The sequence below is a fragment of the Mugil cephalus genome, chromosome 17 (genome assembly GCF_022458985.1).
Source record: "Mugil cephalus isolate CIBA_MC_2020 chromosome 17, CIBA_Mcephalus_1.1, whole genome shotgun sequence".
Taxonomy (NCBI): domain Eukaryota; kingdom Metazoa; phylum Chordata; class Actinopteri; order Mugiliformes; family Mugilidae; genus Mugil; species Mugil cephalus.
The window spans coordinates 23,676,389-23,700,923 of record NC_061786.1 but is presented as its reverse complement, the minus strand read 5'-3'; the positions used below and the strand labels follow the sequence as shown (position 1 = coordinate 23,700,923).

At 42.0% G+C, this 24,535-nt stretch overlaps 2 protein-coding genes across 2 annotated transcripts; both read right to left on the bottom strand.

The window, feature by feature from the left end:
• Nucleotides 1–3,815: 3,815 nt before the first annotated feature.
• On the bottom strand, nt 3,816–10,619 carry egln3 (egl-9 family hypoxia-inducible factor 3). The gene is made up of 5 exons (XM_047611927.1): nt 10,093–10,619; nt 6,632–6,751; nt 6,415–6,551; nt 5,583–5,656; nt 3,816–4,951 (listed from the first exon to the last, which is right to left on the bottom strand). Exons 1-5 carry the CDS (start codon nt 10,450–10,452, stop codon nt 4,890–4,892), a joined length of 753 nt encoding a protein of 250 aa, XP_047467883.1. The 5' UTR covers nt 10,453–10,619; the 3' UTR covers nt 3,816–4,889.
• A 10,398-nt stretch (nt 10,620–21,017) lies between these two features.
• Nucleotides 21,018–24,170, bottom strand: LOC125023907 (e2f-associated phosphoprotein). The gene is made up of 6 exons (XM_047611474.1): nt 23,994–24,170; nt 23,193–23,371; nt 22,812–22,928; nt 22,619–22,733; nt 22,410–22,538; nt 21,018–21,519 (listed from the first exon to the last, which is right to left on the bottom strand). The coding sequence occupies exons 1-6, from the start codon at nt 24,071–24,073 to the stop codon at nt 21,219–21,221; spliced, it is 921 nt and encodes a 306-aa protein (XP_047467430.1). The 5' UTR covers nt 24,074–24,170; the 3' UTR covers nt 21,018–21,218.
• Nucleotides 24,171–24,535: the final 365 nt, after the last annotated feature.

Genomic DNA, 24,535 nt, shown 5'->3' with positions numbered 1-24,535 from the left:
CTGAACGACGACAGAAAGCTTCAAAATAAAGAGGAAAACAAAATAAAATAAAATAAAGAAGAAAACAAACCACCAGGAACGAATGAACGGAAATGATTGAATCCTGCTCCGCGTGTTAAACAGATTTAATCTAAAGCTCAAACCCTCCAGTTTTTACTCCGTCTTATTATCTCCTCTCCTTTCTTGCGGGTAACGTCTCCTCCCCCGTCCTCCCCTCCTCCCCCGTCCTCCCCCCTCCTCCCCCTCCGTGCAGTAATAAGAGCAGAGAGGTCAGACCGTCGACCCTCTGAGGCCGAGCAGCCAACTTTAAATATTTCACACTATTTTAAATGAGCGCCCATGAATCATAGATCAGAGGCGGCTGTGGCGAGGTGCTCAGACCTGCAGCTCCTTCTAATAACCTCTGGCTGTCCGTCTCAGCCACGAGGTCTGATGTGGAATTTAGATCCGACAGCGTCCGCCGTTCACCGGAGGCCTTTCATCGGCCGCCGTGATGGACGTCTGATGAAACGCAGCGTCAGACCCGTGTTTCATCTCCCCAACTCCCAACATGCACCACGAGTCCAAACATCACAAAGAATCTGAGTTAAGTGTTTCTGGAGACGTGGTGTGACGTTTAATACAAAAAAAACAAAAAAAAACAGGTTGTCTTAATGTTCCTGCTCAGACTCCACGACCGACCGACTCTTTCTCTGAATCCTGGAGGCGTCAACCTGTTAATCTGGAAGAAAAACTCCATGGATGGAAGAACCTGGTCTCCAGAGTCTTAGTGCTGCTCTCTATCAGATTAGAGCCTTTTTTCCCGGTTGTCCTCCCTGATTGTTCATCTCCTTCAGTCAGGATTTATTTGGACGCAGGGTCCATATTTATATACAGTCTGTACCTGTTTATAAAGATGGACGATGTCTCTACGTCCTCCTCTAAAAGTCCACAAAGTCTCTGCGTTGGGAACTGATTGCGGATCGTAATTTGGGCCAATCAGATCGTGTGGGTGGGGCTCAACGAAGAGCCAAAATGGCTGCCGTTGCAGAAGCGAGTTGAGAATGTGATGATTTAAAGTCAGATTAATTATTTATAACGTTATGAAGCGTCAAGAAGAAGATCTGAGAAAACTGGATGTATCAATGAATCAGTGAAGAAGAGAGGAGGTGAAGCAGGAGGAGGAGGAGGAGGAGAAGCAGGAGGAGGAGGAGGAGGAGAAGCAGGAGGAGGAGGAGGAGGTGCAGTCGACCTCTGGCTGAGGATGAATGTTGAGTTTCTGTTTTGCGCCACATGTCTATGGAGGAGTTGGTTTAATGTGAATCATTTAAATTTATTGTTTCAGAAACGAGTTCATCTGGACGAGGAGGAGGAGCAGGAGGAGGAGGAGGAGGAGCAGGAGGAGGAGATAACAGACTCTGGCCTACAGATGTTAGTGTGAGACTGGATCTGTTAGATCTGGTTCTATCAGACCCGGTTCCTCTGATCTACCTGTAGACCCGGTTCTATCAGACCTGGTCCTGGAGTGGAGCAGCAGAGACCTCTGGAGGCTGAATCCTGGAACTACATCTCAACGCTTGATCTTTTCGTTTATTCTTCTATGACTTTAAAAGAATAGAAAAGAATGATCATCTGTTTTATTATTATTATTATTATTATTATTATTATTATTTTTTTTTTTTTTTTTAATTAAATTACTAATTACTGCTGAAGGATTAGATAAGGTTGAACTTCCTCCAGCTCCTTTTTGAACAGAATTTATTCTGGTTGTTGTTCATTATGTTTACTTTTGTTTCCGTCTTTATTTTGAAAGAAAGAAACTTTTAAGTTGATATTTTCTGGACATTGTGTCTTCATTTATTCACAGGATAAGACAGAGGCTGAACGACAATAAGAAGAAGAACTAAAGGACCCTGAATTTACTGAAAACATTCACGTGTTATAATTAATGTAGCAAATTACATCATCTGCCTTAATTATTCATGATACTTGAAACGTTTCAATCTTATTATGGTTCTGTTTGGCGTCTTTTTATCAATTCATTCATTTAGATACATTATTTTTTTCATTACTACAAAAATAATAAATAAATAAAAATAATTAATAGAAATAAAAAATAAGGTGCTTTAAAAACAAAGACATAAAATCGAGGTGGTGACTGATAATAATGATACTGAGTTCATCACCTGGTTCCTTCACAATAAAGCGTCATGAGCCCAGGACCAGGTCAAAGGACGTCCCCCTCTAGAACTCTCTGTTCTCTGTGGTTCTCTATGCTTCTCTATGATTCTCTGTGGTTCTCTATGATTCTCTATGGTTCTCTATGATTCTCTATGGTTCTCTATGGTTCTCTGTGGTTCTCTGTGGTTCTCTGTGGTTCTCTATGTTTTTCTATGCTTCTCTGTGGTTCTCTATGCTTCTCTACGATTCTCTGTGGTTCTCTATGATTCTCTATGGTTCTCTATGGTTCTCTGTGGTTCTCTATGATTCTCTATGATTCTCTACGATTCTCTGTGGTTCTCTATGATTCTCTATGGTTCTCTGTGGTTCTCTGTGGTTCTCTATGATTCTCTATGGTTCTCTATGGTTCTCTGTGGTTCTCTATGATTCTCTATGATTCTCTACGATTCTCTGTGGTTCTCTATGATTCTCTATGGTTCTCTGTGGTTCTCTGTGGTTCTCTATGATTCTCTATGGTTCTCTATGGTTCTCTGTGGTTCTCTGTGGTTCTCTATGATTCTCTGTGGTTCTCTATGGTTCTCTATGGTTCTCTATGTTTTTCTGTGTGGTTCTCTGTGGTTCTCTATGGTTCTCTATGATTCTCTGTGGTTCTCAATAGTTCTCTATGATTCTCTGTGGTTCTCTGTGGTTCTCTGCGGTTATCTATGTTTCGCTATGTTTCTCTATGATTCTCTATGATTCTCTATGTTTCTCTATGGTTCTCTATGTTTTTCTATGTGGTTCTCTATGGTTCTCTATGGTTCTCTGTGGTTCTCTATGTTTCTCTATGATTCTCTGTGGTTCTCTGCGGTTCTCTGTGTTTCGCTATGTTTTTCTGTGGTTCGCTGCGGTTCTCTGTGTTTTTCTGTTTGGTTTTCTGTGGTTCTCTATGCTTCTCTATGATTCTCTGTGGTTCTCTGTGTGGTTCTCTGTGGTTCTCTATGGTTCTCTGTGGTTCTCTATGTTTTTCTATGATTCTCTGTGGTTCTCTGTGGTTCTCTATGGTTCTCTGTGGTTCTCTGCGGTTCTCTGTGTTTCGCTATGTTTCTCTATGATTCTCTGTGGTTCTCTGTGGTTCTCTGTGGTTCTCTATGGTTCTCTATGTTTTTCTGTGTGGTTCTCTGTGGTTCTCTATGATTCTCTATGGTTCTCAATGGTTCTCTATGTTTTTCTGTTTGGTTTTCTGTGGTTTTCTATGCTTCTCTATGATTCTCTGTGGTTCTCTGTGTGGTTCTCTGTGGTTCTCTATGGTTCTCTGTGGTTCTCTATGTTTTTCTATGATTCTCTGTGGTTCTCTATGTTTTTCTGTGGTTCTCTGCGGTTCTCTGTGTTTCGCTATGCTTGTTCTCTAGTTCTCTATGTTTCTCTGTGGTTCTCTATGGTTCTCTATGTTTTTCTGTGTGGTTCTCTGTGGTTCTCTATGGTTCTCTATGTTTTTCTGTGTGGTTCTCTGTGGTTCTCTATGATTCTCTATGTTTCTCTGTGGTTCTCTATGTTGTTTATATACATATGTTTGTATATGTGAGTTTTTGTGTGTGTGTTTATGTGTGTGTGTGTGTGTGTGTGTGTGTGTCTATATCTGTTCTCGTGAGACATTAACAGACTCAGGAACCAGATTGTTTTTAAAAACTCAGGTTTTATTCAACAGGTCATGAACAAAGAGAACATTCAAATAAGAACAAGCCTCGTTAACATCGTTAACATCGTTAACCCAATAACCCGTTAAGCTCGTTAAGTCTCCACCAGACACTGAGCAGTGAAAGCCACGCCCCTCACACTCACACTCAGTGAGTGTTCCGTCTGGTTTTAAAGGTTCTGCTGAGAACGTTTTAGTTTCAGCTCAATAACGGTTCAGAGAAGCATCAATTATTCATCCTCTCACATCTTCTCTCCTGTTTCTCGTTAAATCTGCTGCTTCGTGGAATCAGTGACATGAGTCTGGTCAGAGTTCACGTCTAATTATTCATTAACATGAACATGAAGATCAGGACTCGACTCCATCAGCTGTAAACAGACTCTGAAATGTTGTGGAAGGAAACTAGAACCCTTTTCACTGTGTAGAGAAATGTTCTTTCTACCAAAGGGATTTAAAAACTAGCGGAGTTCTCCTGCATTAAAGGAACAGAGGGAAATTTAATAGCTTTTGATTTTTAATTTGAAATTTAGTTTTGAGTCTAAAACCAAACTTGAGAAACCAGAAAAATAAATAAAGGTCAGATTTAAAGTCTGGGTGGATGGAGGGATGGATGATGGATGGATGGATGGAGGGATGGATGACATCATTCATCATCCAGACTAAATGAAGGTTCACCCTCTCTGTTCCTTTGTTCCGTCTCCAGACCAGTGAGCGAAGTCTTCGTCTCTTCTGTCTGAACCTCAGAGACTTTCTGCCTCCAGCGAGTTGAAGGCGAAGCTTTAAAAACGTTCATTCTGCTGCTTTTAGTTTTTCCTCGGCAGAAATCAGCAGATCAGCATTTATTGAAAGAAGCGGGAGAAATCCGGAGCAGCAGTCGGCCACTGAACTCATCGCTGGTCAGGAAACGAAGAGTTCATGGACTGAGGGGGAGAAAATCCCGCGAAGCCTCCGAAGACCAGGACGGAGCGACGCTTCTTTTTTTTCTGCTTTTCTTTCAGCCTTTTTTCCCAGAAGCTTTCAGAGCCACAACAAATTCTCGGCTGCAGTTAGAAAGTCAAACAGCAGGAGGCGACGTCTCCTCACGACAGGCTGAACCGTCTCCCTGCTTCACTGAGGCTGAAACACACAAGAGTTTAACGTTAGCTCCTTCCTGTAAACATCCGACTACAAGCTGCTTCTCCAGCGTTTCATCGTCACTAAATCAGCTCTGACCAACGCTGACCTGCTGGAATCTGAATCAGACGTTTTGCATCTTTCAGAAGTTTCTAAACCAACATCTGATGCGTCGCTTCCTGTTCAGACGGTTCACGACTGAAACATTTAGTTTAGCAGTTAAAAGTCTGAAACTAATCTAAAACCAGTCTGAAACCAGTTTCAAACTAGTTTAAATCCAGCTCAACACTAGTCTGAATCTGTTCTAAATCCATTCTCAAACCAAATCAATCTGAAACTAATCTAAAATCAGTCTAAAAATGTCTGAAACCAGTTTAAATTAGTCTAGTTTATTAGTAACTTTAAACGAGTCTAAAAGTCTGAAAGTCTGTGTTGTTTGTATCTTTGTTCCTGTGGAGACGGATAAAACGTCTTCGTGCTGCAGCTCTAATTAGTTTCACTAAGAAGATCCCACATAGAACCTCAGCAGTGATTCATCCGCTGCTGAAAATAGTCCCTGACACGTTTAAATCAGCCTGTTTTTGTTATTATCATTTGTTAAATCAGGTCTTTGTGAGCTGCTGTGGGTTTTTACCTTTCAGGTCTCTGAAGCGTCTCTTGGCCTCCGCTCGCTCCTCAGAGTCATAGTACCAGACGGTGATGGCGTATCTGCAACAACCAGATCAACTCTCAGAACTTAATTACATTTATATCTGTGTCATTCAGCTTCACTTCCTACTGAGTTTATTTAACAACCAATAAAATTAAAGACATAAAGTCACTACACGCTCTCTCCAGCAGGTGGAGCCAAATCATCAGAAACTGGAGGAATTTTGTCTCTTTACAGAAGAAGAAGAAAAAACTAACGTGTCAGTGGTTTAATTTAAATGGACCTGAATGTGTGATATGAAATAATGACGATAATAAAATGAAAGAAGAGCGTCTGAGTTATAACTGGACGAGGAGACGGTCCAATAAGGGAGGAGGAGGAGGAGGAGGAGGAGGAGGAAGAGGAGGAGGAGGAGGAGGAAGAGGAGGAGTGAGTGATGAAGATGGTGAAGGAGGAAGGAAGAGGAAGGAAGAGGAAAAGAGAAAGAAGAAGGGAAACGGGAAGAGAGGACGAGGAGGAAGTTGTAGAAATAACAGGAAGAGGAGATGAAATCACACGTTTCTTTCTGTTCATCGTTAGTAAAAGTTCATTAAATATTTAAGGTTTAGTCTCAGGTTCTTATTCTGTCACTGAACTAAAATGATTCTTCACAATATTATTTATCTTTTTATTTAACTTAATTAACTGATTGATTCTATTTACTTTAAATTAGTTCAGAATTAGAACATTAGACACTAAAAGCATTAGAGCAGATCCTCCCGCTGTGTTCAAAGCCCCAGAATAAAACGGGTTTTAAGGGCGATGAGTGAGCTGTTACCTGGTGGAGAAGGACGGCTGAACCTCGTGGGGGTTCCTCCGGTCCGACCAGAAGAAGAGCAGCCGGTCAAACAGCGGCTCGATGTCCACCACGTAGGATTTCCCCTCTGGAAAGATGCGGAGGACGCCGCCGTGCTCCTGGTGAGACAAAACCAAAACCTGTCAAACCTGGACGCAAACATCCCAGATCCCACAGGAGCAGAGGTCCCTGAACGCACCTTGGCGTTCCAGTCCTTGTTGAGGTAGTAGATGCAGGTGATGCGCCGCCCGTCACAGTTCGGGTTGTCCACGTGTTTGACGTAACCCGCCCCGTCTCCAGGGTAACACGCCACCATGGCCTGGCAGGGACACGCACACAGAGACCAGGTCACAACACGCGCACAATAAACACACAACACACACACAGCAACAACACACACACAATAAACACACAATAAACACACAATAAACACACAGCAACAACACACACACAATAAACACACAGTAACAACACACACACACAGAGACCAGGTCACAACACAACCACAATAAACACACAGCAACAACACACACACACACAATAAACACACAGCAACAACACACACACAATAAACACAGTAACAACACGCACACAGAGACCAGGTCACAACACGCGCACAATAAACACACAACATACACACAGCAACAACACAACTGCAATAAACACACAGCAACAACACACACACAGAGACCAGGTCACAACACACGCACAATAAACACACAATAAACACACAATAAACACACAGCAACAACACAACCGCAATAAACACACAGTAACAACATAAACTCTAACGTCAGTGAATGAAATCCAGTCTGAAGTTATGAAAGTAGTTTTACATCAGTCTAAAACTAAAACAAGTGTGTGTGTGTGTGTGTGTGTGTGTGTGTGTGTGTGTGTGTGTGTGTGTATTAGCCAATAGTTCTCATGTTTTTGTGGTCGCGAACCAACGACTTCAGCTGCACGTACACAAATCAGCTCCATGTGTCGTCACCTTTAAACGTCTGTAATTCGCCCAGAAACACTTTAACCTTTGACCTTCATCTAATTCCCTGGATGAAAAATAAAACGCATCAATGTTTTTCTTCAGACCTGCTCAAAAATACCAAAACTTCCTTAGTTTTCAGGAGGATTCGTTAAACGCGTCTGCAAATATAAAGGATTAAAAAACTTATTATTTTCCATAAAATAAAAGATAAAATGTGGTGACGTAATAAAGTGATGACGATTAGTGATAAAACAGATGTGACTTCATTAGTCATTTTTATGTGGTGGCAGATTCTCTGGACGCCTGCCTCCACGTTTAGATTTATATTTCTGTTCATATTTCTGTTTCTGTTTCTGTTTATTTAGTGGAAAACAGGGTCAGATCGGCCAGTGGCAGGAAACCGTGAACGTATTTACCTACGGTCTGTGGAGGAGACGTGTGGGGGGGCGGAGCCAGACAGGAAATAATAAACTGTGGAAAAAAAGCTTGAAAACAAAACGCCTCTTACGCCTTTTTGTTTTCAGCTTCATCTTATCTCTGCTGGAGAGAAGGAGAGAGGAGGGAGGAGGGAGGGAGGAGGGAGGAGGGAGGAGAGGGAGGAGGGAGGGAGGGAGGAGGGAGGGAGGAGGGAGGGAGGGAGGAGGGAGGGAGGAGGGAGGAGGGAGGGAGGGAGGAGGAGGGGGAGGAGGAGGGAGGAGGAGGAGGGGGAGGTGTTTGGCAGGTTTCCAGCCAGCTGACGGTTTAATGACAGAGCTACGTGTGGAGCGTGAGGCTGCGACCGATCCAACAGGAAGTTGTTTTTTTAAGAGTTGCATCAAACGGACGGAGACGTGTCTTATTTCACTCGTGTTTAGATCTTTGTGAACAAAGTGACGGATAAAGAGTCAGAGATTAGGAAGGAGGAGCAGGACGTCAGAAAACAGCTCATATCACTTGTGTATTTTCTGTGTTTCTGAGTCTTGAGTTCTGCTGTAACAGAATGTTTGTGGTTCCTGAACGCATCGAAAACTTCTACCACTTCACTAGTGGTCCTAATGTTCTGGCTCGTAAGTGTCAGGTCAATAGTGCTCAAAATAAACTGACTTCTTTGTCTTTATTCCGATGAATCGTGTTAATGAAGCTGCGCGTTCACGTTGGTTCATTTCATCCACGTTTCACGTTTAAAAGAGTTTTTATCTGGTTCTTTAAGGTGGAAATGAAATGAACCTAAATCCATGAAGATCAACCCTGAGATTTTCTGTTAGTGTCGTCAAACTATTGTGACCTGGTTTCATCTGATAACACACACACGCACACACACACACACACACACAGACACACACACAGACACACACACACACACACACAGATAAGCAGAACTGTGAGAGAGTGTGTGTGTGGGCGAGTGAGTAATTCATTAAGTGAGGGAGTGTGTACGTGAGAATGTTCACTTCTGCATCAACACGTGGACCAACAATGAGACAAATACACTCCCTGCCACTTTATTAGGTACAGCAGTGGAACCAGTCCTGGTCTGGACCTGGTCCATGCAGGTTCTGGTTCAGATTTAGTTTCTAATGACTCAGATGTGGATTCATCTTTAGAGGCCGAGGTTTGTTTTCACTGCTGTACTAATGTTTTGGCCAGAAAGAGCTGTCATTTAATTAAAGTTAAATGTCTCCCAGTGAAACTAGATTAATGCAAATGGTCTGAATTTAAACTTCAATCAGTTTCATCTGCAGGTCAACACGACCTGCCACTTTATTAGGTACACCAGCCGGACCGAACCAGTAGAACCCACAGCAGAGCTGGTTCCACTGATCATTTATTTCTGCCTCTGCTGCTTTTTAAAGATTTTAAATGTTAATGTTTATTTTGTAGAAGAAGCCTGAACTCACTGAACTTTGTACAAGCATTTAAATGCACCTGTATCTGCACATGGCAGTGAAGTCTGCTCTGTTCTTTCTGTTGTCGTGTACCTAATGAAGTGGCCAGACATTATGTATGCATCATGTATTTGATAGAAAGCTCCTCCCACAGATGCTTCTGGCTGTGAGAACATCAGAACATCAGAACATCAGAACATCAGAGTGGATATTTGGTGACGCTGCTGGAGGAGCTGAAGCTGGAGATTTACCAGTTAAACGTATAAATGTATAAATGAGGCTCTGATTCTCCAGTTAGTTCCTGTTTCCAACCTAAGATCTGAGGAACATGTTCCTGAGCTGAGCTCTGGTTTCTCAAGCGTTGGCTCGAGGCCCTGACGGGGTCCGTGTCGTCCCAGTACTGAGTTTATTTCCCCCATTTATTTTATTTTATCCTTTAAAACTAAAAATGATTGATCATGTTTTAAACCTCGGTTTAAGAGTTGGAGTAAAACACCAAACAGAAGTTTAAATGCACTAATTAATGCATTAGATTATACATCACATCGTCTCATCTGTCTGACTTAAAGTGAAACTAGTCTGATCACAACACAAACCTGAAACATGATGTTTTATTAAACCTGGGTGACACAGTCTGCACTTATTTTAGAGCTGGACTCAGCACTAGAAAGAGCTTTAAAAGATCTGATCTGATGAAACAGTTAATGAATGATCTGATCATGTATCTGATGTATCTGCTGTGGGAGAAGTAAAACATGTGTTGAACGTGTCATGATGCGTTTCTCAGCCAGTCTGGACGCAGTCTCTCACCTTGGACCTCTCCCGGATCGCCTTCTTCCCGAGCCTCCTGGCGCACATGGAGATGAGTTTATCGATGAGGTTGAGGAGGAAGCTGATCGCCTCGCAGCCGCGCTCCGAGCCGCCCACCCAGGCGATCTTATCCCCGCGGATGCTCCTCCGGTGGACGCCGTTAACGGAGCCGGCCAGCCGGCCGTCCTGCAGAGCCCCGGACCGGTGCATCTCCATCACCTGGTCCAGGACGACGCCGCCGGCCAGTTCCCCGAGGAAGTCGTCCACGAAGTGGAAGCCGCGCGCCAGCAGGGCCGGGACGACCCGCTCCAGAGCCAAGCGCTCCAGGTCCGAGTCTGATACGTGCTCGATGAAAGGCATGTTAACCAAGCTGGGGGGGGGACTGGGGTCTGGGGGGGCACGGATCCGATCAGCTGCTGAGCAGGTGCAGGTGAGGCTGAGGCTGTCAGCTGTGGAGGAGACACGCGCAGGCTGAACAGCTGTCAGAAGAATCCTCCACGCTCACGTCCTCGGCTTTTATTTTGACAGGGTCAAGTCTGCAGGCTGCACACACACACACGACATCCGGTCTGAGACTTCACAATAAAACACAGACACACGATACATGGATCAGCTGATGGTCACTGAAACCAGACAAAAGGAGCCAGTCGATCTAATGAGACTCTGGTATTAATTTAATCACAGAAGTGAGATGATATTAAAAACCAGTGAAGTGAAAAGGGATGTGAAGTTAGGAAAATATAAGATCAAATCTCAGATATATTGGGTATATGTAGATATTCCCAATATCCAGCCTAAGATCCTTACTCCTATTTATTTAACAAATATATAGGAGTAGAAACAATACAACATATATAAATACAGTATAAACTGTCTCAGATATATAAGAGACCAGACATCTCTGAACAAATAAGAGCATAAACTGTTTTCTGTGAATCTTTCTTATTAAAGATATGTTGACGTTTTAATAATAAGTCAAAGACAATATTACTTTTACCGCTTTTAGTTCCTCAAATATAATAATAATTATTGTATCATAAATTACATGTGACATCACTGAAGGATTCATATTATATGTTAAATATTTGAAGGAACTATTTTTATCTGCTGTCTTTAAACTGTCGGCTGCAAATGTGTAGAATAAGATAAAGTTTAACTTCAATTTATAGTGAATAAAAAAAAGAATAAAATAATAGAATATAAAAGCACAACATTAGTTTAATTTACTTACATGTATATATATGTGATCTGGGGTTCAAACTCAGTTTAGTTTGTGGCCACATTCATAATTTTGACATATTTGCACGTGATATAAACAAATCAACATTCATATGATCTATTTGTAGAGATTAGGTTTTATTTCCTGCTTTATTTACTGTCTTTTTATTTAGTGTGTGATGCATAGAGGACTAACGATTAACGTTTTATCTCTTATCACAGATTCAAACACTGAATGTGTTTCCTGTGCTGCTGCTTTCAGCTTGACGTGAGAGGAGTGTGAGACGTGCTGGATGTGATGTTCACTGCATGGGTGGAGGAAGGAGGAGGAGGAGGAGGGGGGGGGGCATGGTCACCGAAGAATACTTTGTTTTCTAACCTGACAACATGGCGAACACCTCCTCCATAATATAGACGACTACATATATTCATATATTAATGAGAAACAATATAAAGCGCCAGCCCCGTAGACAGTAGATACTACTACTACACTAAGTATATATATATATGTGTGTGTGTATATATATATATATATATACATATATATAAATCTCCAGACTCACAGAAAGTAAAAACGAGTTCAAAACAAACACAGCTGAGGCCGCTCCGCCTCGTGCCTGCGCACTGGGCGTGCCCGCCGCCATTGAGCAGCCCAGGACACGCATGTAGCGCACACATCCACACGGAAGTAAACAGTGCGAGCGGATCAGCTGATGATACTGATAACATACAACAACAATGACTTTTAAATCCAGTCTGAGGTGAATAACGATGAAATGAAACAGAAGCAACTATCAGACACATACATGTGTTTGATGGAGAACAATAAAAACCTGTAGTTTAAAAACACAGACTGTATATAAATATGCAGCAGCTCCTCTAAAGTGAAGCCAAAGCAAATAGAGCTCCCCCTGGTTGCTGACTGCGGTACAGGTCATAAGCTCCGCCTCTTCCACGGACCAAACTTGGGACAAATTTAAACACTAGTTAAAACTAATTAGCTAAAATACTAACACTTATACTCGTCGAATAATTTGGTTTTTCAAGGATGGTGTCTATCATTTTGGGTAGTTAATATAATGGTGATGAATGTTCAAGTGTCAATTTTTTGGATAAGTTTCATTTAAGTTCGATATTTGACGCTATAGAAACAGGAAGTGACATAATGGAGACCAAAATCAACCACTTCGTATAAGGGGACCATGACAGAATTTAAAAAATAGTATCTCTGGGAAAATAAGGCCAGTTTGACCAATGACAGGAAGTGGAGACGTGGCGTCCATATTTATATATGGTCTATGTTTAAAATGACAAAATACGCAGAGCAGATGCTAATGGAATGACAACACTACAGGAGATGCTAACGGAAAAGCTAACTGTTAATGGAAATGTTACTTGAGACGCTGAAAGAGATGCTTATAAAAACATTAAGAGAAATGCTAACGGCGATGTTAAATACGATGCTAGTGGTGAAGTCAATGGTGATGCTAAATGCAATGCTAATGGTGATGCTTAAGACAATACTAATGGCAAAAAGCCTTGATATAGGCAATGCTAATGGAAGCATAAAAGGTAGCACTGTCTTTAACGTTTGGGACTGTTAAATGTGATGCTAATGACAAAGCCCACTGCTAGTGGTGAGGGTAATGGTGATGCTAAAGGAGGTGCTAATTAAAACATTCCTAACATGCTAAGGGTGATGATAACAAAGTCGATGATAATCACAATGCTAGTGGCGATGTTAATGGAAACACTGAAGGCGATGCTAATTGTGATGCTAAAGGCAAAGCTAATAATATTTATCTCTTAGGATAAATAATGTATCTATCTAATTTAATTTAACAAAATCAAGGAAAATAAAATCAGTGCTAAAGGTGATGCTAATGGTTCACATGTGCATGAACAGTGACTCTCAACACTAAATGTTACGATTATATTTGAATAAAACGTTTAAATTTTAGCAGAATAGGAAACTGTGGGTATGACCCACCAGGAACTCACTGGACCAGAAACTGGTTTAAACCTCAACTTCCCTCCAGTTCCTGAGAACTGAAGAAACATCTTCTCCAAAAAAGCTTCTTTTTTTAAAAAAAACACTTTTTGGTGAAACCATGATCTGGGTGACTGGGAACCTTCACAGACACATGTTTGACTAAAGTTTATCACTTAGTTTTTAACTAAAGGATTCAATGACTAATCAGAAAACAGTCGATACATTAAAGGAAAAATACAATTTGGTTCCAGGTCCAATGTTTTTATAACGTTTCAGTTTCATTATGGCCCCTGCTGCATTCAAGGTCATCAGGGAAATAAAGACGGCTGTATCTGATGTCTCCACTCTTAACAAGGTGTCAGTGATTGTGAAGCGGCGGCCGGTGCAGACGTGTGGAGTCCTGGAGCTTCGTTTCTGAGGAATGTGTGCTTACGTGAGGCAGCTCACAGCCGCCGGCTTCCTGCTGCCACATGAAACGATGACGACGTGAATGAAGCGATGCCAGCTCTGCCACGGCCCGGCGCTATTCATCAGCAACACCACCACCGCCACTCAACCCTCCACCACCAATCAGGACCGGCTGAAAACTGGTCTCAGTGTAAACACGGCTTCCCCCTCAGGTCAAAGACTTATTTCTGTTTCTCGGACACAGAGATAAAAATCAGCTAACGTGTTCAGATGGATTCAGATTTTAATAAATGTCACTGTTAACCCTTTATAAGGCTCCCATTGAAACACTTGGTAATAAGTTCTACCCCCAGTGTTGATGTAGGGCAGAACAACACATTTTACTTTTGTGGCTGTTGTTGAATTTTTACGTCTTTTAATTTTCCTGAGTTAAATCCAGATGAATGAATTTCTCATATCTGGTTCCTGGTCCTTAACCTGATGAGATGCTAATGAAAAACAAAGCTGAGGCGAATGGAAACAGTCGTGACGAAGCTAAAGGCGACGCTGAAGTCAAAGTTAATAGTGATGATGATACTAGTGGCTCACGAGGGCAGAAACAATGAAGATGATGCTAACGCTTTGTGCACATATGAACCTCTGACTGTAAAACCAGAACAACTTCACACATTAACTTAGCAGCTTCGCATCATTATTCCCCCTCAGACCAAAGACTCATTTCTGTTTCACATCCGCTGATGTATTCAGATATTTTTAGTTTTTAATCCATGTTGCTGTGAATCATTTAAATAGTTTTCTGGTGCTCAGCGTCATTTAAAGGCACAAAAACAGGAAAACTCCTCCTCAGATCCGGGTCTGATGATATTAAGGTTCTGAGTCTCCATCGGGTCAGAACTGAGAACTTGTGTGTTTTTGTGCCTCTGACCACGTCGTCGGTTCAAACTCCAGCAGCTGCTGCTGTGTACGTGAGAACAGCTTCATCGTGTGAGTTAACCAGTAACCAGACCTCGGCTTCCTGTCTGAACAGCTGCCAGAAACAGAAGGAAGTTAACGGCTCCTTGGCACAGGCTGAATGTGCTGTAATTTGAGGAATAATGCCCGAGGTGAACTTCAGAGTTCATCTGATTTATTCTGCAGGGCGGCGCTGACTCAGGGAAGTTCAGCTGAAGCTGCAGATGTCTGATAATCAGTAGATGTCTGTTTGGGATTATTTTCACACCAGTCCTTTCAACAGTGGTTCAGTTTCCTGGAAAAGACGTGAGGCATCCTGAGTTCTTTCAGTTCACGTGTTCAGGACGAGGCCAGAACAAAACTTCACACAAAAACACACAAAAATACCACAAAAATACCACAAAACTAATGCAGCATCAGTAAAGGTTGAAGATTTGCTCAATAAATCTAAAAAATAATGAAGCTGCTTCACATCAACATCTGTCCTGGTCAGGGAGATCCCACCTGCACCATCCACCCAGAGGTAAATCAGCAGCAGCGCCACCATGTGGTCAGTAGAATAATGTATCAGCTGCTGCCTCTGATGGATCTCTACCTGCCACTGGACCAGAACCAGGACCACATGGAGACATGATCCAGATTTAGGAACCAGATGGGAAGGAAGGAAAGGAAGGAAGGAAGGAAGGAAGGAGAGGAGGAAAGAAGGAAGGAAGGAGAGGAGGAAGGAAGGAAGGATTTTTCTAGTCTATAAATATATAAAATAACAGAAACACAGAAATCTTCAGACAGTAAAACTATATATTCGTCCAATCAAGAGAAAATATAGACCTTCATGTTATTGTTTTTATCCAAAAATATAATAAATAAGCTTTAGATACGGCATAAATACAGAGAATATATAAATATACGTTTTTTTCTAGTCTAGAAATATTAAAATAACATATAGGAATCTTCTTAAACAGAACCAACATATATTAAGTCTAGAAATCTTTAGGTATTTTTCATGTTTTCATAGAGTAGAAGAGAATATGTTCCTTCAAAGTTATTTACCTCATAACAAAGAAAAGCAGCTGATATTAAATAAAACCCTTTTCTTTTTATTCTCATTTAATTGTGTTGATAAACTGACAGATCATCTTCTCTTGTCCTGCACCAATGAACCGTCTCTCCTATAAATCCTAAACAAAGCCATAAAATAAAATAAAAAATTGTGTCTTCAGAATATTTATTTTATTTCACCCTGTTTGTCTCTTACTCTGCTGTAAAATTAACGCTACCATCTAGTGGCCGACACCAGCGACTACAGAGGAAACAACACTTAAACGTTGTGTAGTGAAATATCCCTTTAATAATCTTAGTTATATAGAACAGTATTTAGCATCAGTAGCTCGCACACGCACAAAAAACAAGTCTGACTACAAAACTTTACAAATATGTTTACAAACCAGAGTATTTACACAGCTGAGAAAAATACGCCGCTTTACAGGAAACAGTCACAATTATCCAGGAGATACGAGCGGCAGTAGGAGAGCGGAGCATCAATATTAAAGGCTTCTGTCGGTAAAAGGACGTTTAATCAGGACAGAGACAGGACTCATTAACATCCAGAACAACGTGGAAACGATGAAAACGTCTCAACTAGTCAGAAAAAGTCCCGTTAGTCCAAACCTGGAGCTGGACTCTCTGCAGACGACCGGTCGATTCCAGATTTACTCACAACATGGACAAACTTTGGAACGAGCAAGAGTTCAAACTAAACTAAAAAATAACCCCGGAAATATTTATTTCAATGCGTCTGCAGGTTCAACGACACTTTAATGTTTGATTTAACTTCGAGGAACCAAGAAGTGAAGCTTACATCTAATACTTTTACACGTTTGATCATTTCTTAATCCCTCCCCAGGATTCCCCCGATTAAAATAAACATATATAAATTAATATTGGGCTGATGTTTCTGTAATCTCAACATTTTTTTTAAAAAAAATCCACATTCATGAGGTCGTGTTCGAGGGCTGGCTCCATTTAGACATAATTCACCGTGTGTGAGAGATATTCCCTCCAAACTAACGTCCTCGTGGTCCAGAGGTTCATGTCTCCTCCTTCTTCTCCCTCAGGTTCCTCAACTTCTGACTTTTTATATCCTGGACGTAAAGATTTATCACCAGAGGGTGAAGGAGACGGAGAAGAGTTGGAAAAGAAGAGATTTTTGAAGCCCAGCCCTCGTCTCATTCACATATGACGATCACATTTAACTCGCTGCTTCCAACTTAAAACATCTTTTAAAACCAGACGAGTCCAGCGTCCGTCCACATGATCAGACCCTCTAGGAACCAAGCTCAGCCTCCCAGAGGATGAAGCCACGGGGCCAGACATCGTCCCCATAATTCAGCCCCCGGTAACTCCCTGGATGAAGTGGACTAGAGAGACCCCGCCCTCAGGTTAACGCGGTGGGCGGGGAGGGGGGCGTGGTCGGTGGACAGACAGGAAGTAGGACCGTGGAAGGCAGTGGCAGGCGGAGTCACGCTGTCATTGGACGACCTCAAAGTAGTGGAGGATGGCCATGATGTGCTGAGGCATGAAGACGTAGCCGGTGTAGACGGCCATGCCGGCAACGGACACCAGGAGAGAGTCTGAGGAGGAGGAGGAGTTCAGGAAGAACCAGCTCGTGTTACTGCAGAGACACGTGGGTCACATTAAACCCACCTTCATTCCCTTCTTCTTCTATCCCTTCTCCATCATTGCTTCCTATCTTCCTTCCATCTTACAACCTTCTGTCCTTCCTTCCTTCATTCCTACACTCCCTTCCTTCCCTTCTTACATCATTCCTCCTCCAGAATAACTAAGGTCAGAAATAAAGAAGAGCTTAATGTGTGAGAATCTTTCCATATTGTTCCTGAAGACAACGACCATGTGGTCCTGGTTCTGGTCCAGTGGTAGGTAGAGATCCATCAGAGGCAGCAGCTGATACAATATTCTACTGACCACATGGTGGCGCTGCTGCTGATTCAGACACAGACTGAGATCAGATCTCCAGTTCTGGCTGAGGATGGATTTGGAGACATTATTAATTCAATAAATTAAGACCCGGTGGGAACACAGGAACTTGTAGATAGGTGCTTGTTTTTTGTTTAACTGAAATGCATCCTGGGAGGTGTAGTTTACATCTCTTTCTCTGTTTTAAACTCACACATGTTTTGTTTTTGTTATTTTATCAAGAGATTCTCGTATCTGCCAGACAAAAATCAATCTTCTCATCAGCCACTTCATTCTTTTTACATCAGATTATAACTCAGGTTGATAATAAACTGAAGCTCAATGACACAACCCGTGACTAATTCATCCACACCTGCCCCTCAGGGGAAGCGACACAACCGGATACGGACAGAATCATCAGGTCAAAGTGCAGCCAAACACACCTTATTACTAACGGACAGGTTCAAGGGAACCCCGCTTTAAAATCAGCCTTAAATTGTTCATAATAAGAATAAAATAATCACATGTGACATGTATTAACTGGTGAGTGGTCATCATATGACTGGTTTTCTGGTACAGCTCATTTAAACGACACCACTTTATTTACTGTGGGTTTTTTTGTTTTTTTCATAAAGTAAAATGTACACATGTAAAATAATAAAGCGTGAAATCTTCTCTAAACGTGAATTAAAAGTGGTTTTACACATATATCTGCCTCCTTCGCCAGCGGGAAACAGTTTACACACCGTTTAAAATCCGACGTTTTTAAACGACGTTCACGCACAATTCCGACTTCGTAGAAACAAATTTGATGCTTAATCCGTAAAGGATGTGGTGACTGTTAAATTCGGCGTCATTTAAAAAAGGAAAAACGCCCTTTAATTATATTATAAACACAAGTTTTCTTCAGATACAGTAGCTAGTTCGCTAAATGTTTCACTCTTCCAATAAAACAGAAACCGACACGTTCACGGTTTATTTCCCGAATTTGTCATCAGCTAAAGAACATTTGTGAATAACTTTAACATTAACATAAAACAGCACAATAAGCGTTAAATCACAGTAAATCTTTCAGCTGATGTTAATCTAGGTAAAGCCACCCTTGTGTTCCAGCTACAGTTAGCATGTTAGCTCGTGTCTTTTAAACACGGAGGGAAACTTTTAAAAGGATACTGAACACCGTCCTCTCCCAGGGCTCCAACATGTACAGCGCCGTCACCAGAAGATACTGGTAATAAAACCACGATAACTGCTTCCAACAGTCTCCCAGAGCCATGGTCCCAACTTCTACGACAACTCGTTCACTTCCTCCCTGTTAGCTACCTGCGCTAATGCTAATCTCTCCACTCCGGCGTGACGCTCTATCACAAGGTAACGTTCAGCCAATCACGGCTCTGCCTTCCACCGTGACGCTATCACGTACAGTACGTACATGTCGTATATTAGGTATATTATGTACATTACGTAAACATGGGGCGTTCCCACTTCCGGACTTTCAAACTGGACCGGTCGCCTTGTTAAGTCGCACAACAGGTTTTCTCTTGTCCTACTTTCAAACTTCTAGGAACAGTTTTTATCCTTAAGGTCAATTCAAGTCAAAACTCTTTAATGTCACTAGTACAAGTACCAGCGGAATTAGCCATCAACCCGTCCATACATATACGAAACATACATACACTATACATACACAAAATGAGGGCAGACAGGACAGGACAGGAAGACAGGGATGGAAAAGAGACATGTAGAGTGACGTGAGGAGAGAGGAGGAGAAAAAACAACCCCCACACTTTGGTCCTGTGAGGAGAACAGTGGGAACATGAAACAAACCTCAGCAACATGATAAGTACGATTTACAAACATGAAAACTCAGGACTTGCACCAGGGAGCAAGGTAGAGGTAAAACCCAGCGCAACCAAGCAGCCGACTGGTCCTGCAGCCACCGGGCGCTGGTCGAGGGGGTAAAAAGCTGCGAAGGCGTTGGATGGGGGGGTAGGGGTGTGATCGTATATCTGTCCATATGTGTGTGTCTGCGTAGGCCTGGAGAGCCGCTTCGTCTAGAATCACAATCTTGGTGCCTCAGTCCAGAGACGACCTTGATCGTGTCTCAAACAGAGTCAACTATCAGCAGGCGTCTGTGGGAGTGGGGCAGGAAAACAAGAGCGTCTCACTGCAATGATCTTCTGGAGACTTGTTGTTCCAGCAGCAGCCTTGGCCGAGGCTGGTGCTGTGTGAAGGCGCCAAAACCAGATTAGACTGGGACTGTTTGGTCTTGGTGCGAGTAGACGCATTCTTTTGCACGACTACTCTGTTTGTCCATTCTGGCCTCTGAATTTTTCCATTTCCCTTTGCAAAGCCGAAAGCTTCTCCAAGATGTTATCCATGTTGCGGTTCAAGTTCTGAATAGCCACAGTCTGAGCACCAACAGCTCTGCCCATCGCTCCAACCATCCCGGGCAGCTTTATGGGGCTTTGGACAGCTGTCTCCGTTTTTTGATTTCCTCGATACATCAGGGCCTAATCCAATCAGCAAAAGACCTGTGATCATGGTTCTGAATAGATAAATGTCTTCAATGTCCTTCACGGAAAGAACCGCCAGACACACGACCCGTCTCTCCTACGCCTCCATCGTGTAGCCAGCTACCAACGTTCCAGCAGCAAAAACTCTGTCAATGTCGTTAAGAGACCAGTTTATCAGTTCCATGTTGTTTGTAGTTTGGAGATCAGTGCAGTCTCTCAGAAGTATCGACAGACGAGACGAGAGGAGTAAAGCAGGAGAGACTCCAGAAAACATTAAGTTAATATTTAAGTGTCTTTATATTATTTCTAAGTACAAATATTTGTTATTTGTGACATTTGGTATGAAAAAGTACTGTCATGAATAATAACATGTATTATGTTTGTGTCAGTCTCCGTTAAATTAGGAAAAGTCTTTAAATATGAAGCAAAATAAAAAAGCTAATCATATATTTAGATGTTAAATACTGAACGAGGTCAAACTGAGCCCAAAGGTAAATAATAGGGTTAATTATTCCATCATTTAACGTTTAATAAATGTTCCTTTCTGCATTATTAGAGTCCCAGCAAAAATATAAACATGTTATCAAAATCTCAGAGGAAAAGCTCATGTGATGTAAAACAAAGGATAAAATATCAATGTTTATTTAAACAGATTAGCAATAAAATATCTCATTTAAATTATTGCCAGGGATATAAAGTGTCTAACACTAACCACATGTACACAGGTTAACTTCAGACATTATTTTTATGGAGTGTTTTGAGCTTTTTCAGGTTTCACACTTGTCTCCTGATCCAGAACTGTAGGAACCGTGGAGGTGAAATGTGATAGTGATTTTTCTGAAGGATTCATTCAGAAACACATTGGCAACACGAGATAAAGGACTTTTATTCAGAGACGTGTTCATAGTGTCCAACATTCACTCTCCTCCAGCTCTGGTTCGCTCTCCGTCATTATTAATAAAAAAAAACAAAAAGAAAGAAAAATATATCGACTGTAGCAGCTTTAAATGCAGCAACTGTCAAGGAGCTGCACACAAAGTGAAAAGGCTAAAAAAAAAAAGAAAGTGTCAGCAGTGGCTGGTCAGGATGTTGAAGAAGTGGTAGACCTCATCCTTATCGAACACAGCGACCTCTGTGGAGCACTCGGAGCACTGCACCGGGTGGTAAACCTCGTCGGCGTCCATCCCCGCTGGCATCGGTTCAGGAGCTTCATCCACCGGTGCCTCTGTTTTCTGTCCTCTCCTCCTCCTCTTCTTCCCCGTCCTCTCTTTCTTCTCCTGGTCGCTTTTGTAACGCAGCACCTCGTCTTTCTTCACCGTGCAGTTCATCACGAACATGGCTCGATACTGTGTGCGGTACTTCTCGTGTCTGGACGGAGGAAAGACAAACGAACAGTGAACGTCAACAAACCCTGAGTTCTCCTGGATATTAAAGACACTAAACGTAGTTCTGATCATTTAAAGAAGTTTTAACACTGATGGTGAAATCCAGAGGGGATTACAAAACCACTTAAAGGAGGCATGTTCTGCATCGGTCCTGGATGTTCACATGAGTTTTATAAAGTTAAAGACTGCGAGGAGGAACCTGTTCATCTCCATCATCTACCACTGACTCCACCACCTGTTCTCCACCGTTGGATCTGAAGAAGGTTAAGATAAGATAAGATAAGATAAGATAAGATAAGATAAGATAAGATAAGATGGATCTGGGATAGGTTTGTTTTGAGCTATGGTCCTAAACTTTTGACCAGCTGATGAATGAACAGTCCTTTCTGAACCTGCGTCATCGTCCTTTTAACCTTCCTTCTTGCTGTTGGTTTAGTTGCTAGAAGAATCTCCTTCCTGTCTCGTCCTGAGACAGATTTTCTCCTAAACTGCGTCTTATTTAATAGCGACCAAAGCAACGAACACATTCAGTGACATAGAGAGTGATGTAAAATAAAGATGGAGGAGAGTTCGCCCCAAAACGGATCAGAGATGCATTTAAAAAGCTGATTTTTACCATGTTTTATTTCGGTATTATGTTTAAAACATGCACACATGGACTATGTTGGTGTCTGTTCCATTTGTTTTGTCCTGATCTGGTCTTAAATGTCCTAAAGTTGCTCCTAAAACATAAATAATAACTAAAGATCATTCTTGGTTGAAGCCAGACGCCGATCTGATCTTTTAAAAATAATGCTTGGAGTAACTATGACACTGATCGGTGTCCTGCTGCTTTTCGTTCCAGTTTTCAGTGGGGACCCTGTCCAGCCTCACCTCTGACAGTCCAGGCAGAGCGTCGTCATGCAGGCGGGACAGTTGAGAACGGCGTCGCTGTTGGGTAAAGCTGGAGGTTGACGCGGCCGTGAGCGCAGCGCTGCCGCAGGTCGCTTCCTGGCGTTATACCTGCACACACCAAACGAGCAACCATCAGGAGGAGTCCTGCGTCTCGTCTGGAAGGCTGAATCAAACCTAATCTGTCCTACCCTCTCCTCCTGGCGTCCACCCAGGCCTGGTCCCGGTCGTCCTCGTCGGGGTCGTACAGCAGCTCGTCGTTGGTCGGGATGATTCGTTGTTTCCGCCTCCGACCGGTGGAGCTGCCTACGGAGGACGTTTCACAAGACTCAGTATCATTTCATGTGTTTTGATGTTTTGTGCACATTTTCACACAGCACTTACTCGGTGTGTCTTCCTCATCTGAGTCGGAGTCAAAGTAAATCTTGTCATACATTCGAGGGTCAGGAAGTCCAGGACCCCCACTACCACCTCCTCCTCCTCCTCCTCCTCCTGAGGATTCTGTTGAACAATAAACATGGATTCATCAGGAGTGTGTAAAGAGAGTTAAACAGTTTAATCATCACAGGCACTGATATAAATGTGAGGTCTGAACAGGTCTCGTTTGACTCCATGTTGGTTTGTGCAGAGTTGTTTCTTTACTGTTTATAACATCCCTGGTCTGAGTCTGACATGTTTCCACCAGAAACCAGCGTTGAGTTCAGCCACATTTATGTCATGCGTCATATCCAGACTAAACTCTGTGCAGACACAGGTGAGTGTTACCTGCTGCCGGCCCCCAGGTTCCCTCCATGGTCTTGATGGTGGAGCTGAGCTCAGCCTCCATCTCCTTTTCAAACTCATCCCCGCTGGACGACTCGCTCTCCCCCGTCAGATACTCCCTGATCAGCTTCTTCTTCTGCTCCGACGTCCCGTTCAGCAGCACCTCCAGCTCATCCTCCGAACTGAAACACAGCACAGGACGTTTCCTCGCGTTCGCCTGGCGATAATTATCAGACAACAAACTCATACGCTCCTGCCTGAAGCCCATTCAAGAGATTTATTCTCATATGCTCGTTAAAAACAGAGGTTTAAACCATACAATGAAAGTCTTACGTCCCAAGAGTCTCCTACTTCTGGCACTAAATAAATGAAAGATGTCTGCATCTGTTGACTCTAAATTTAATATTTACAAAGGGAACTTTACCTTAAAATGGCTACTGTTTTAGTAAGAAACTTTTCCTGCCTTCTGAATTCACTCAGACGCTCTACAAATATTTAAATATTATGCTTTATAAATAAAAGTTTCCTGATTTTCCGATTCCTCTTCCTACCTAACTTGTTTATTAAGACAAATAACTATTAAATACGGCGTTTATCTAAATAATAACTCACCGACAGAACAACTCTGCCACTAATTTATAAATGTTTAAAAGGTTTAAACAACATTTAACACGCTGAGAAAACCGCTCATCTATCCAAAGCCGGTTTGTTTACATGTTAGCATTCCGCTAACTAGCCACAATTAGCCTCGTGGCGCTAAAGAAACACAGTTTAAAGAAATCAAAACGTGAAATTAACTAGTACCTGCTGGAGGCTCTTTCCTCGTCGCTCGGCTCCTCGATCTCATACGAGTCAAAGTCCGGAGGTTTAATCATTCTGTTCATTTTTACCGTTAAGAGAAAACAATTACATCAACACAGCATGCTAACGCGTTAGCAACCGAGCAGAACTACTTCCGCATCTACTTCTTCTTCTACTATTTTTTAGTTTGATTCAGCGGAAGTTCTTACGGAGTCACAACCGCCACAATAAAATAAAATAAAAAATAAAATAAAATAAAATAAAATAAAATAAAATAAAATAAAATAAAATAAAATAATGACAACAAATGACATTAATACATTACACAATATAATACACACATACTTCATTTATTGTACAGTAAGTTGTAGTTCACGTCTAAATCACGTTAAATTAACCAGTGATACAACTAATTATTACATGAGTTTAAATTAAATTAAATTAAATTAAATTAAATTAAATTAAATTAAATGTAATTAAAAAAGACTAGTAATGCCAATAAGTAATCAGAAGTAGTATTTAGTATAAGTAGTATTTAGTAAGAT